The sequence below is a fragment of the Aspergillus undulatus genome (assembly GCF_047715775.1).
Source record: "Aspergillus undulatus strain CBS 261.88 unplaced genomic scaffold BDV17scaffold_3, whole genome shotgun sequence".
Classification (NCBI taxonomy): Eukaryota; Fungi; Ascomycota; class Eurotiomycetes; order Eurotiales; family Aspergillaceae; genus Aspergillus; species Aspergillus undulatus.
The window spans coordinates 536,333-549,762 of NW_027396607.1; the positions used below are offsets into that span (position 1 = coordinate 536,333).

The 13,430-nt window shown below is 54.4% G+C and overlaps 5 protein-coding genes across 5 annotated transcripts; 3 read left to right on the forward strand and 2 right to left on the reverse strand.

The window, feature by feature from the left end:
- Positions 1 to 235: 235 nt before the first annotated feature.
- On the forward strand, positions 236 to 1,938 carry BDV17DRAFT_287043 (amidohydrolase; the record flags this gene model as incomplete). The annotated part of the gene is made up of 2 exons (XM_073761070.1): positions 236 to 426; positions 492 to 1,938. 2 exons carry the CDS (start codon positions 236 to 238, stop codon positions 1,936 to 1,938), a joined length of 1,638 nt encoding a protein of 545 aa, XP_073620205.1.
- BDV17DRAFT_107942 (putative aminotransferase family protein (LolT)) lies at positions 1,818 to 3,611 on the reverse strand. Its single transcript, XM_073753800.1, has 3 exons — positions 3,472 to 3,611; positions 2,789 to 3,392; positions 1,818 to 2,724 (listed from the first exon to the last, which is right to left on the reverse strand). The coding sequence occupies exons 1-3, from the start codon at positions 3,554 to 3,556 to the stop codon at positions 1,995 to 1,997; spliced, it is 1,419 nt and encodes a 472-aa protein (XP_073620206.1). The 5' UTR covers positions 3,557 to 3,611; the 3' UTR covers positions 1,818 to 1,994.
- A 1-nt stretch (position 3,612) lies between these two features.
- BDV17DRAFT_107941 (uncharacterized protein) lies at positions 3,613 to 8,889 on the reverse strand. Its single transcript, XM_073753799.1, has 6 exons — positions 8,824 to 8,889; positions 8,478 to 8,664; positions 7,972 to 8,392; positions 6,414 to 7,899; positions 4,091 to 6,358; positions 3,613 to 4,037 (listed from the first exon to the last, which is right to left on the reverse strand). The coding sequence occupies exons 2-6, from the start codon at positions 8,573 to 8,575 to the stop codon at positions 3,733 to 3,735; spliced, it is 4,578 nt and encodes a 1,525-aa protein (XP_073620207.1). The 5' UTR covers positions 8,576 to 8,664; positions 8,824 to 8,889; the 3' UTR covers positions 3,613 to 3,732.
- Positions 8,890 to 9,684: 795 nt separating this feature from the next.
- Positions 9,685 to 11,010, forward strand: BDV17DRAFT_107972 (uncharacterized protein). The gene is made up of 3 exons (XM_073753801.1): positions 9,685 to 10,065; positions 10,148 to 10,219; positions 10,269 to 11,010. Exons 1-3 carry the CDS (start codon positions 9,972 to 9,974, stop codon positions 10,787 to 10,789), a joined length of 687 nt encoding a protein of 228 aa, XP_073620208.1. The 5' UTR covers positions 9,685 to 9,971; the 3' UTR covers positions 10,790 to 11,010.
- A 221-nt stretch (positions 11,011 to 11,231) lies between these two features.
- On the forward strand, positions 11,232 to 13,303 carry BDV17DRAFT_279118 (putative alcohol dehydrogenase; the record flags this gene model as incomplete). The annotated part of the gene is made up of 4 exons (XM_073759657.1): positions 11,232 to 12,032; positions 12,095 to 12,380; positions 12,675 to 12,808; positions 12,875 to 13,303. 4 exons carry the CDS (start codon positions 11,232 to 11,234, stop codon positions 13,301 to 13,303), a joined length of 1,650 nt encoding a protein of 549 aa, XP_073620209.1.
- Between the last annotated feature and the right edge of the window lie 127 nt (positions 13,304 to 13,430).

Sequence of the window (13,430 nt, forward strand, 5' to 3'; positions counted from 1 at the left end):
TGACGTGATCCGGGCCGCACTGCAGAATTGGAGTAGATAGACCTATATCATTCTTATTGGTCAATTCAACAACATTCTTTCGACAAGCAGTATATGAACGGATCTAAATAGAGTGGGTAAGTTATTTTTCTTCTCTGAGCTTCTTCATGATCTAGTCATTAGTCTCCCCGCATACCTGCACTGGCCATCTCAAGCTTCCCTTCTCCAACTCTCGACTACCCCGCCATACTTCACCATGAAGACTCTCTGCCGCAATGCCCTGCTCGCCTCTTCCACTGAGACGACGACAGCGTCTTCGGCATGTCTCGTCGTCGAAGACGATACAATCGCCTACGTCGGTCCAGAGAAAGATGTCCCTACCCCCACTAAATTCGACAAAATAGTCGACCTGGATGGCCGACAGGTGCTTCCGGGGTTTATTGATGGGTATGCTATCTACATATGCCACCACCAATCTATTCAAGTTCACCATACTGATCAAGATGAGACAGACACATGCACCTCCTCTTCGGCGCAGGGCTCTCCAAAATCGACCTAAGCCAATGCAAATCCCTGCCCGACATCCGATCCACCATCGCAGCAGGCGCCGCATCCAGAGAGAAGACCAAATACCCGCGCCTCTTCTGCAGCGGTTGGATGCACTCCATGACAGACGGGAAGGCCCTCGCGAGCATGATCGACGATATCGATCCGGATTCGCGTCCTATTTTCATCGACGCAAAGGATCTGCATAGTGCGTGGTGTAACTCCGCTGCATTGCAGGATCTCGACGTGACAAGGGAAACAGTTGACCCGGAGGGCGGGAGTATCGAGCGAGATGAGGAGGGGAATCCGAGCGGTTTGCTTAGTGAAGCTGCAGCGGTGACGATCGTCTGGCCGCATGTTGCGCGTGTTGCGTCGACCGATGAGAAGCGCGGGTATATTCGGGATGCGGTTAGAGCGTATAATGCCGCCGGGTACACGGGGATGGTGGAGATGGCAACGGACGAGAATATCTGGGATGTTGTCCTGCAGTTGTATAAGGCTGAACCCGGGGCGCTGAGTATCCGACTGGCGTTTCATTGGATCATCACGCCTGCGAAGGTGGAAAAGGATGTGTTGGACCAAGTTGATCGTGCGATTGCCCTGTACAAGGAATACAACAAGACCACGTCCCCGGATTTCCGCATCGCTGGGATAAAGGTTATTTGCGATGGGGTGGTCGATGCGTGCACGGCCGCGTTGACAGAACCATATAGCACCAATGGCGCATCACCGGACGCCCTCTGGGAAGCTGATATCCTGCGCAAAGTCGTGCAGCGCGCAGATGCAGCGGGACTGCAATGTGCTCTTCACGCTATCGGTGACGCAGCGGTTCGACTCGCCATTGACGCCCTGGAAACTGTCAAACCACCACCTGGATCGCCGTCTCGGCGCCACAAGATAGAGCACCTGGAACTCACGGCTCCTGGTGATGCAGCGCGCCTGTCAGATCTTGGCATAACAGCTAGTATCCAGCCTGTACACGCAGACCCCGCGATCCTCCGCGCTTGGCCTAAATTGCTCGGTGCCGAGCGAGTGAAACGAGCATTCGCGTATCGTGAGTTCGTCGAGAGCGGTGCGAATGTTGCGATAGGGACCGACTCGCCGACGGCGCCGCATTTCCCGTTGCGGAATCTGTATACGGCGACGACGAGGCGGAGTGCGAGGGAGCCGGAGAGTACGGGAGTAGTGAATGAGGGGTTTGCTCTAAGTCTGCAGCAGGCTGTGAGCGCAGCGACGGCCGGGTCGGCGTATAGTTGTTTTGCTGATGATGTTGCGGGGAGTCTTGAGGTGGGCAAAAAGGCGGATTTTGTGGTTCTTGGGGAAGAGAGTGAATGGGATGCTCGGAACTTGTTGGACTTGAGGGTTGTTGAGACATATTTTGGGGGGAGGAGAGTTTTCCCTTCCTCTACTTGATTATGTACTCTTCCTACCTTGGTAGCAACACTAATATCCATGTGTATAGATAGGATCTAGAGATTAGCTTTGGGGACCTTGAGAGCCTCCAGGAACCCCTCCACTCCACCCATAATCTCTCTCAATACACCACCAAGCCAAACGAAGTCGCTCTTCTCTAGGTAAACCTGCGCGCTCAGCCTTGTGTAGAACCACTCCCCATGCGGGAAACAAGGCACGAAAGTCCCCTTCTCAATCAATCGCTCGTGCAGGTAATGCGCCAGGCTGCTCACGTCCGCGGAGCGCACATATACCACACCCTCCTCCTTCCTCGAAGCTGAACTATTATCGGAGACATGAATAGGCAACCGCACATTAACCATCGCACACCCCATTGGCCCCTCCTGACCCTTCACAGCACGAAGAATCTCCGTCCCTAAAGCATCAGCAACAACATCCCCCGCCTCCCCCGCTAAGCTCTCAAGATACTCATAAATCTTCTCCTCGCCGCCGCAGACTTCCCTTCGGAATTTCATGGCCGCGGGCACGCAGGCGTACGCGCTATCGTCCATTGTACCCGTGAACTCGAAGAGCGTCACGAAGGCAGATTTTCCTGTATCGGGGAGGACGGAGGGGAGGAGCTCCTCGTCTTCTTCTCCTTGCCCTTGCCCTTGCCCAGAGGATGAAGATAAAGCTTGCAGTGGAGGAGGGATATATCCCCAAGAGGTAGGCAGACTCGTCCTTATAAATTTTTGGTTGCGCTCGGGGACGTACAAGATCGCGCAGGAGCGGGGAGTGTAGAGCCATCTGGAACAATACTCAATCAGGCTCTGCATTCCAGGAGGGAGAAGAGAAGAAAAAAAGAACATACTTGTGACAATTACTCGTAAAAAAATCCATCCCCAACCTCCCCAAATCCAGCGAGATCATACCAACCCCATGCGCACCATCAATAAGACTCAGAATCCCCAACTCGCGACAAAGCGCCGTAACCCTCTCGAACGGGAACCGAATCCCGGGATTCGAAATAACAGTCTCAAAGACAGCCAATTTCGGAGTCAACCCATCCCTCTTGATCCCCTCAACAACACTCTTAAACCGTTCAATGAGTTCCCCTTCCCCCAATGGGAACGAATACTTGACCTTTCGAATCCTGACACCAAGACACTCCCTTAGCGCAAGTAAGGCGCGCTCAACAGCGCCGTACACAGTCTCGAAATAAATGACGACATCATTGGATCCTAAATTACCCGTGAAAGCGAGATTGTGGAGCACGGTGTTCACGCCTGTTGTTGCGTTTTTGACGAGCACGCAGTCGGATACGGGGACGTGGAGGAGGGTTGCGAGGACTTGGCGCGAGGCGTCGAGGAGGGGAGGCTGCGTGTACCGGATGAAGATGTCGGGCGTGGCTTCGAGGGATTTTTGGAGGCGGTGTTGTTCGGATAGAAGTTGGGCTGGGTAGGTGCCGAAGGAGCCTGTGAGGTGAAGTTCTGGTGTTAGTGGTGGTGGTGGCACGAGTTTCGGTTAGATGCGGAGAGGGTGAGGGGAACAGACCGTGGTTGAGGTTGCGGTAGTTGGGCGAGATGAGGAACTGTGATTTCATGGGGTCCCCGAATGGAACTGGATTTTGAGAAGTCATCGTGAGCGCGATTATGCTCTATTGAGTAGAGAGAGGTTGAAGAAAAAAAGTTGGAGAGAAAGTTGGAGAGGAGTCATGGAAACGGGTCCTTGATCCATTTAACTACAGTGGAGATACAAAATGCCAACCAGCTGAACTATCATACATCTGAGTCACAGTCACACCGTCACAATTGATTACCGCTTGCCCTTCTTACGGGGAGCGACCATCTTGAACGCGGCGCTGCTGGTGTCTTCCTCGCGCGGGGTGCTCGTGCTCGCAGAACCCTTCTTCGCAACCTCGCTCCATCCCCCGCCGTTCTTCTCCGCAAGGGCGCTCGTCGAGACCGACTCCACAATTCCCTTATCGGCCAGCTTGCGACGACGGATAAACTCATCCGCAAATCGTCGGCCATCCAGCGTCTGCGAGTTGGCGTACACCGAGTCGGAGATAATTTCCGCCTCTGCGGGAAGTAGCTGTAGCTGTTGCACAAAGTCGTCGACTAGTGAGATTAGCTTATGGCCATAAATATCATTAAAAGGCTTCGTAACATACCATTGATGTTGCTGTTCAGTCCCTTGCCCAGGGTCAACTTGGCCCACTTGTTGAACTCCTCCATGGCCCGGCTAGGGTTGGAAGGCGTGCTGACAGGCAGGGCTCGGGGCGCGGTAGTGGCAGCTGTGACTGACTTAGGGCGGACCGGCGATGACGCGACGGGAACAGGTCCACTGGTGGAGCGAGGTCCGGTGGGCGCTACAGGAGGGGCCTTGGCCTTGCCGCTGGCCCCGACTGTAGTCCATGCACCGGAGCCGGCGCTGGCACTGACTGGAGAGGCAGCGGGCGCTTTGCTGGCCAGATCCGCGTAGCGTTTGCCGGCAGAAGAAGGAGTAGGCGTAGTAGCGGCGATGTTCTGAGCTGCTGCAGCGGCGGCGGCAGCGGCAGAACGCTGCTTACGGGCCTCCTCTTCCTTCTGGATCTGGGCCAATGTCTTCTTTGCCGTGCTGGCAGTAGTAGCTGCGCCCTTGTTGTTCCACACAGAGCCCGTCGAAGTAGGGGTTGCCGGAGATCCAGCGCTGGCCCAGTTGGCGCTCGATGGGAGACCAGGAGCTTGCTGAGCCTGAGCCTGGCTGAGACGTTCCTGCTCTGCAAGAAGCTGTGCACGGCGAGCGGCTGCGGCCAGCTCCTCTCGCTGTGCTGCATTGCGCGCCTCGGCTTCTTGGATCTCCTTGAGAGATGGCCCTTTAGGTAGCTCGTTCGCCTCCTTGGCCCAGGGTGCGATCGATGTGGCGGGTGCCTCCACAGGCGTCTGAGTCTGAGAGCGAGAGTTGGCGGCAAGGGATTCCGCGACGTTCTGGCGGTTGCGCTGTGCAGCGGGAGCGGGAAGCGGTGATGCGGACGGTGGGGGAGGGAATGGCTGAGGCATGGCCGAGTCGCCCTTTGTGGCCCAGGCACCATCACTCGCGACTTGCGCCTGTTGCTTGATCTGTTCCTGCTCCTCTTGCTCCTGGGCAGCCTTTTGGACCTGCTGGGAAAGGGTCAGGACGGGCTCTTCGTCTACAATAGATGATGCCATTTCCTCAAGATTCGAGTTCGCTTCAGCATCTTCGACCGGCTGGGAAGGCGCGGTAGCCGGATGAGTAGGAAGGCCTTCTGCAGTTCGCATGCCGAATTCACCTTCCTGAGCCCTTAGAGCGTGAAACTGACGGAGTCGCTCCTCGCGAGCCTGCTGGTCGAACAAGCTGTCACCGTGGGTGGCATCAAATTGCTCCTGTTCCTGCTGCAGGCGCGCACGGTCTTGGAGCATGTTGGCTACCTGCGGGTTCGGAAACAAATTATCGGGCTGTCGAGCGGCGAACGAAGTTGGGCTGCCGAATGCAAAAGGGTCTGGCCGACTGTTCACATTCAAACGATCGAGCAGCGTAGGGAGCTGCTCCTGGCTGCCGCTTAAAAAATCCGTCCCGATCATCTGAGAGGCAACGTTGGGCAAAGGGTTCGGTCTGATTGCGCCTGGAGCATCAAAGAAGCCGGAGCCAGGTTGTTGCTGTTGCTGTCCTTGCTGCTGCTGCTGCATGGGGCCCTGGATAGGCGAAGGTTGAAATCCAATCGGTGAAGCAATGCTGCCGAAGCTGGGCTGGCTGTGAAGGCTGTGGGCACTGGAATGGTGCTGGAGCTGAGGAGGATGAATGCCAGGAACACCAGGCTGGAATTGGATCTGCTTCATGATGGCCTGCTGCTGCGCGAGGTGTTCCTTCTGCCGAGCCATCAGGTACTGCTCCTCTTGCTTCCTACGCTCGAGTGCATTCTGTTGCTCGGCCGTGAGAGTCGTGCCAAAGCTCGGGAAACTTCCAGGGAATGGGGGTTGTGCAGAGCCAGTTGGAGCAGTTTGTCCTCCCCAGGTGGCAGCATTCGGCTCAGGACCATGAGGAACTCCAATCTGGGGGACCAGGAATGGCTCTCGTGAGTTACCGATGCGTCGCACCAGCTGGGCGAGCGGCTCAAACTCGGGGTCTTCCAGTTTCCTAATCTGGAGGTCCGGACTGAAGAAGCCAGCCTTGAACCAATCGTGCATCTCCAATCCTGTCCACGGGCCCTGGACATTGCCTTGAGGGTCCCGATAGATCCAGCGCATCCGGTCGGGCATGACCATGGTCCGCTGCTGAGCTGTAGGAATCGAGCCGGCAGCGCTTCCAGCACTACCAGCCTGGCTCGCCTGTTGCCCTTCCGGAACCATGGAGGTCGGGATGGAGCCGACGGCCGAGACGGGTGTATGTGAGGTAGAAGTGGTCGCAGGAGCTGGTTGACCAGGAGTTTCTGCTTGGAGGTCTAAGACGTTAGAACGTTCTCATGCTGAATAATACTGAGAAAAAAGAGTAAATACCTGTTTGCTGCGTCTCATCGAGATTGCCTAGATCCTGCCTTGGCTGATCACTCTGTAGTTGTTCCTGCATAGCCTGGGGAAAGAGTGAGCCCAGCTTGCTCGAGCGACCGACGCTACCAGTGCCTGAAATTCCGGTATGATGGCTAAACAATCCGCCCCCGCCCAGAGTCGACAGGCTCGGAGACTGGAGGTCAGCCATGGAGCCGAAGATAGGATCGCTAAAACCACCAGCAAACGCAGACCTATCCTTGGTCGGCGTGCCAACGGCAGCGCTAGATGGCCACCCAGAAGTGCTTAGAGATGGAAGGCCACCTAGGCTACCCAGGTTGCTGAAGCTTCGGTTGCCCGCGACGCTCGAGTTCTGGCTGCGGTCGATAGAAGGCAGATCCATACCAGACCCCACGCGACGCATGGAGCCGAACGCGGCGGAGTCTCGCAGACCACTAAGTCCAGGGTGGCTGGTGTTTTGAATCTCAGAACCATCAGTGTCCACATCGTCCACATCTCCTCTATCACCATGGGGGCTTTGATATGGGTTTGTGTTGGTGGGGCTGGTAGGTTCACGGCCATGGAGGTGAGGGGTTGGATTGCGGGAGTTTTCGTGGCTCTGCATCAGCTCACGGAAGCCAGGAATGCTAGAAGTCATTCCGAAGGCGGAGAATCCAAGCTGGTCAACTCCTTGAGATGGCATGCTAACGTCCTGAGAGCCTCCAAGGGCCGCGCTTCCGCTGCGAGGTTCATCCGTAAAGGGGTTCGTTTCGCTTCGGCCAGCGCGTGTCTTGAACTGGTCACCCCATGGCGATCCAGCTCGTCCCTCAGCTTCACTCTCACCCAGGCGTTCCAAATTGCTCATTGAAGGCTTCTCCCTGATTGAAGAAATGTCTTCCAGGCTATCCTTTGAGAATAGGCCCTTCAAACGACTTTCCCCCCGCAGGCTGCCGAATCCAGGCTTCTTTTCAGTAGTCGGAGTATTCGCAGCGCTGGAACTACCCAGGTTGAAAGCTCCAAATGCACCCATGGGCGAGAAATTGGCGCTCTGCGAGGCAGACGGCCAGGGAGAGTTTGAGCCAGCCAGTGCCACTGGGTTCGTTGAGCTACGCTTCAATGAACCAAACGGCGAAGGAGCCTCTGCCGCCTCACGGCCTTGAGCTTCCTTTTCCTTCTCCTCCCACTTGGAGACGGATGTCGTGTCCCGGAAGTCGGTTTTGCGACGCAGGAGAGAGGGGGGCGGGGTCGAGGTATTGGGTTCGTCGCGGAAAAAGCGAGAGCCGCCGGTCGTGGGAGACATGGGATTGCCGATCGAATCGCCGGTTTCACGACGTCTCGGGCCCGGTCTTGCTGTCGGAGACGAAGTGTTGAAGGCGTTCGCATTTCCTTGTGTGTAGGAGATCGATGTTCTGCGTCCAGGGCCGCCGGTAGCTGCATTCTCCTTGGCGGCATTCGTGGGAGGTGGCTTCAGTGGGGAGTTGACCGAGACAGAGAATATCTACACAATTAGCACACCCTTTCAGACCGAAAGCCGCAAGAACGGATCTTGGCAAAGGCGAAGAAGACAAACCTCTTTCTCATCATCGGTCATATCCACCAACCCTAAAGGCTCAATCTGCCCACCGTGGTCCCAACACACCTCGGGTCCAGTAGAATTATCCTTATGGTCATCCCGCTTTCCCCAAGCCCCATTAACTGACGGTGTTTCAATATGCGGGTTCCAATCAGCGACAAAATAATCCGCAACATTCTTAGTCAAAATGCCAGTATCCCGCTGCGCCTTGTACAGTTCTAGGAGCTGTTCTTTTGAATAACGAGTGTCGACAGCCGCTCCGTTGCGGGCCCCGCTCGAGAGGGTTGAGGACATGTGCAAAGGATAGGTACCGCCGGTCGGGGTTGTGGCCGAAATCGGTTCTCGAGTGTGAGGAGGGTTCGTGGCGACGGACGGGCGTCGGAAGGTTTGTGTTGCTCCGTTCATACGAGTACGAGACCTGGAATGTAACCGATTAGTCGCAAGAACCGAGTTTCGAGCCGACGCTTTGTTTATTGCAGGCATTGAGGTGTTGGGCCGCATACCATTCTCCACCGGTGGTTCCATCAGCCCTCCTGCTTGAGGCGTCTTGGGTGTTGCCAGCGGCGGCCGAAGCAAAACTCGAGGGGAGTGGCGTCGGCATTATGTCGTAGATGGCTTGCTAAAAGACAATGGGTAGAAACCGAAGGTTGGTAAGAGGTAAAAAAAAGGAGTAAAGATTGGGAGTTGAAGCTATCTGGAAGTTAGAGACAGAGGTCACGGAACAATGTGCGTGTTACGACGAATCGAGACGGACGTGGAAGAGGGAAAGGGCACAGATTCCCTAGCGAGCCGTGGGGGTTACCAGGGACAGGAAGGAAAGGGGGATTGCGAAGCGAAAGGGTCACGTACGTGCTCTGGCAGAGAAGCTGGAGGCAGATAGTGTGAGGGATGAGGTCAAAGTCGAGACGGAAGAAGCGCTAGACGATTCAAGTCGAGGAGAAGAAGATCTGGAGGCTCGAAGTTCCTGAGAAAAATGAAGAGGCTGCGGCGAATTAGCTGGGGCCGTGGCATTACCACTGGGGGTACGGTCGACGTCACGCCCGTATCAACACTGTGCTCCTTGACTGCCAAACCCCGATTCTCGAAATTTACCAAGTACACTCGCACACACACAAATTATTATTCGGTAAAGCGCTTAGGCTAGCAGCGCACCGTCACCTCCCTGAAATATATTAAGGTGAACTGCTATTCTATTCATTCTACAGAGCTCATGAAATTAAGAAATCAAGCTATGAAGTCAAGATTAAGTCTTCAAGGTTGGGTGACTTTAGAGCTTCCAGAGCCTTGGGAAATGGTGCGTAGCCCTTGTGCTCGGCCAGACCAACATGCGGGTAATGCCACGCGCGAAAGCCACTGGGCGCTTCCGACACAAACGCTTCAATCTCCTGAGGTCGACGTGTCGCTTCACCAGCGGTGTGTATAACAATCTCCGTTAGGACTTTCTGTCGAGGCGAGACAAAGGAGGGACACTTGCGACGGAGTGGCTGTTTGCTTCCCGAAAATCAGTATCGAATATCGCGACTTGTTTGCTACTCGATCTACGGAGTAGACAACACCAAACTGCTGGAGTTTACGGCATGAAGAACACAGTGAGATCTGATCTTGTCGTAGCTAATACTGATTCCATCGAATGCGTTGTTTTCGCTCTGAGAACAACTGCCCTGTGGATAGGGCCCAGACTTTGTCGATGCACATAGTACAGCTGCTCGCGCTCGCATACAAAATATGCCACAGCAAAGTGAAGCAACTTCCAGGGTTCGGCTTTCAAAGTATCCATGCTGTCAATCTTACCAGATCCCCAGGGTCAGGAATAGCACGATTCGCGAGAAAGGTCTGGAATGTTATTGGCACGCCCTCTCCGCAATCCAACCCCAGCCCCTCTGTGTACTCCTACACTTGCAGGCGTGCAGCTTCCTTCTAGACGCGTCTTAGGTCACCATTCGCTGCAGCTGTTGAGAACCAGTCGCGTCAATGGCTTTTGACATTGCCCTGCCGATATGCTGCAGTCAGCGTTGCGTCGCAGGAGACACATTGAGCTTCGAACCTGGACTAGCCACGGCCAGGATCACCCTGCCCATCCCTTACGGAGAGGTAAATGCATGCAATCACGGGGCGTAGTCAAACCCTTTTTGAACAGCAAAAGCTCACTTGATGGCTCACTCTCGTTGGGCAGACTTTGGTGGCATTTCTTGCTCTCTAACGCCCAACTCCTGCCCCAGCAACTCGTTGCTGCGAGGCATATTTGGTACCATGCTTGCCTGCGCATCCAAAGTCCTCTTTTGACTGTTGTACAGAGCCAGAACCGAAATCTCTAGGCGTCGCTCTCTGTGATTGCTGTAGCACGACTTTGGTGGCAATGGAGGAGATCCAGGGTGATGTTTTTTCGACGAAAGCCGGCACGAAGAGCAATAAATACTTGAGAAAATCAACTGATTTACGCTCATGGAGGTATCGGTCATCTCTTCCATTTTCCTCTACTCAATCGGGTCAGCAAGCTAAATTCCCTCATCTGAGAATGCTTCTTTACTCCTCTAAGGTGATAGCCAGCAGTGACCCTCCATATTCCTGGTACTGGGCTGGAAATCCCCTTCGCTCAGGGAACAGACGGGAAGAGCTCGTCCGTGAAGTGCGGACGGACATATGCGAGCCCGAGCCCTGCTACTATCCAGACGAACGGTATAGCTATCGTGAACGCACTTATACGACTCCAGATCGTCGAGCCGGTTTGTTTCTTAGGAGGTGGTCGATATCCGCGACCATCACGTTATCATCCGTCGGCGGACATCGATTAGGAAGACAGCCAATATCCATCTGATTGTATCTGTTGCTGATACGGACAATGCAATGGACTTTCACCGAATGCCTCTTTTCTCGATCACGGTGTCTCGATGCTAAATCCTCTTATGCCTTCCGGTATGCCAAGACGGTGGGCGAGGGAAGAGCTGAGGCAGATTCCTCCTGCATCTCAATTGTATCCGGAGATGATGTAATGCCACATGATGTCAGTTGCGCAAATATATGGATGTCGAATTGGGATGCTGTACAGGTCACTTCTGGCCGCCCGTGATCTGTATGGAATCGCCGGGGAGCCTCGGTTATCGATAACGCTTGTCCCTCCCCGCACGGGGTCTTTTCGATGATGTGATCTTTTAATCAGGAATCCATTGACCACCAAACAATTGAAACTTGTGCCCCTTTATCTTTCTGTGTCAAATATTGTCGGTAGACGAACCAATATCTAATAATCCAATTTCGCCATGTCCAAAGCGATCTTTCTCGGAAAAGCAGAAGGCAAACCTGGGAAGGTCTACTATCCGCTCTCTCTCCAGACTTTACCCCAACCCACCCCGCAGGGCACAGAATTACTGGTAAAATTGTCCGCAGCCGCCCTCAATCATCGCGATGTCTTTTTGCGACAGCATCTTTACCCGGGCTTGACCTTTGACGTGCCCATGGGCGCCGATGGTGTCGGAACTGTCGTGGGCGCGGGTCCTGGTGTGACAAACCCAGGCCAATGGCAGGGGAAAAGAGTCATTTTGAATCCAGGTGTAGGCTGGAAAGACTCTCTAGAGGGGCCGGAAGATCCCACGGGCTATAAGATTATGGGAGGGACCAAGTTCTACAACAAGGGAACATTGCAGGACTATATCACTATTGAGGAGTCTGAGGTTGAAGAAGCCCCTGAACATCTGTCAGATGCAGAAGCAGCTGCCCTGCCTCTCGCAGGTCTGACGGGGTGGAGAGCCTTGGTGGTCAAGGCAGGGGAGCATAACACTGGCAAGGGAGCTGCGGTCTTGATCACAGGTATCGGCGGAGGTGTCGCGCTGATTGCCTTGCTCTTCGCTGTGGCGCGAGGTGCGGATGTATACGTGACTAGCTCCAGTGAGGAGAAAATCCAGAAGTCTATCAATCTTGGTGCCAAGGGAGGGGTCAATTATAAGGAGGATGGCTGGGAGAAGAAGCTGCTGGGTCTGCTCCCCAAGGAAAAGAAGAATTTTGACGCTGTCATCGATGGAGCTGGAGGAAACTCTGTCGAGAAGTCTGTCAAACTACTCAAGGTATGAACCGACCATGATTTCCATTCTCTCTCTGTTGTCTCCAAGAAGCTAACGCTCCGCAGGCTGGCGGTGTCCTCTCCATCTATGGAATGACGGTCTCGCCCATTATGCCTTTTGTGATGCCGACCGTCTTGAAGAATATCGACGTTCGCGGTTCGACCATGGGGTCTCGGAAGGAGTTCAAGGATATGGTCAACTTCGTCAAGAAGCACAAGGTCCATCCTATCGTATCGCGCGTCGTGCAGGCCGAACTGAGCGATGTCGCCGCCCTCGATGGGCTGTTCCAGGACATGAAAGATAGCAAGCAGTTTGGCAAGCTGGTTATAGAGTTCGGGAAGTCTTCGGAGAGTAAGCTTTAGGCTAGGAGCCTCGTGAACTGTGTATGCAGAGTGGAAAGTCAGTTTAATTCTGTGATATCTGAACGATTGCAAATGGAGTTGGGCGACTTGCTCTTTCCTCAAGCCGACCACGATGGTCTCGAGCGACTCGCTCTTTCCCCTTCAGCGTAGGCTGCCGGTCACTGCGACAGACCGTTCAGGGTCCGCTTTAGCATCCAAGTGTTTGCCGTCATTCTTTAGCAGCTGAGGCAGTTATCCTCTTATATATCAAAGTTCACTCATTGCTTCATTGCTGCGACCACAGCGTTCTCTCACCTTTTTGGATTCGCGGTCATGAGTGTCGACATTGTGCAGAAGTACGGCCCTGGAATGTCCTTCTATCGCTCGCAGATCAAGTCGGCTCGAAGGAAGCCAAGATCAGAAGAGGCCTCCCTCAGGGTAAGTCAGGAATTGGGCGTGTAGGGTCGCATGGATGCAGGCTAATCTAATGCGGTCTTCCATCAGAGGTACTGCGCCGCTTTGAGAGAATTAACGATGACCAACAAGCTGCTCGAAAACAAAGTGAAACAACTGTGCTCTGAAAGCCTCCGACTCAACTTTGACGTAACAGTACTTAAGTGCCACATGAACGCCTTTCGCGGCGAGCTCCTTGTGACTTGGCAGGCCGACGTTCTCACGCGGCTGGTTGAAGTCATCTACGACAGACATGGCTGGAGGATGCCGGGGGAGATCCTCGTCGGTGACCACGCAAATCTGGACCGAGATACGCTTTCGAAGATTTACGCACTCGCAGCGAAGAAGATCAAAAAGGAGACTGTCACAAAGAAAGCCGTTGGCCTCTCAGAGTCATATCACCGTGCCCTGCAGAGGTACGACGAAGTAGGCTCTTCCCAACAAGACCAAATACTTCTACCGACCCACCCTCTAATGTGAATTAGATTGTCCATCTACGCAGCAAAGATTCTCTTCTCACGGAGCCCAACTTCGCGCGGTGGTTGACTTCCCAGAAATCGACTCGGCCGGGGATGTACCGGTTCTGGGGACGGCTGTTCCCCGTGTG

What these genes read in the sequence shown, in the direction of transcription:
- BDV17DRAFT_107942 (XM_073753800.1), bottom strand. Translation starts at nt 3,556, where the DNA reads ATGACTTCTCAAAATCCAGTTCCATTCGGGGACCCCATGAAATCACAG. An exon ending in CTACCGCAACCTCAACCACG is followed by an intron (nt 3,393 to 3,471) that starts GTCTGTTCCCCT and finishes TTCACCTCACAG; the next exon opens with GCTCCTTCGGCACCTACCCA. An exon ending in TTTACGAGTAATTGTCACAA is followed by an intron (nt 2,725 to 2,788) that starts GTATGTTCTTTT and finishes GTATTGTTCCAG; the next exon opens with ATGGCTCTACACTCCCCGCT.
- BDV17DRAFT_107941 (XM_073753799.1), bottom strand. Translation starts at nt 8,575, where the DNA reads ATGCCGACGCCACTCCCCTCGAGTTTTGCTTCGGCCGCCGCTGGCAAC. An exon ending in TGACCGATGATGAGAAAGAG is followed by an intron (nt 7,900 to 7,971) that starts GTTTGTCTTCTT and finishes CTAATTGTGTAG; the next exon opens with ATATTCTCTGTCTCGGTCAA. An exon ending in ACTGAACAGCAACATCAATG is followed by an intron (nt 4,038 to 4,090) that starts GTATGTTACGAA and finishes TAATCTCACTAG; the next exon opens with TCGACGACTTTGTGCAACAG.
- BDV17DRAFT_107972 (XM_073753801.1), top strand. Translation starts at nt 9,972, where the DNA reads ATGCTGCAGTCAGCGTTGCGTCGCAGGAGACACATTGAGCTTCGAACC. An exon ending in TGCCCATCCCTTACGGAGAG is followed by an intron (nt 10,066 to 10,147) that starts GTAAATGCATGC and finishes CTCGTTGGGCAG; the next exon opens with ACTTTGGTGGCATTTCTTGC. An exon ending in GTTGCTGCGAGGCATATTTG is followed by an intron (nt 10,220 to 10,268) that starts GTACCATGCTTG and finishes ACTGTTGTACAG; the next exon opens with AGCCAGAACCGAAATCTCTA.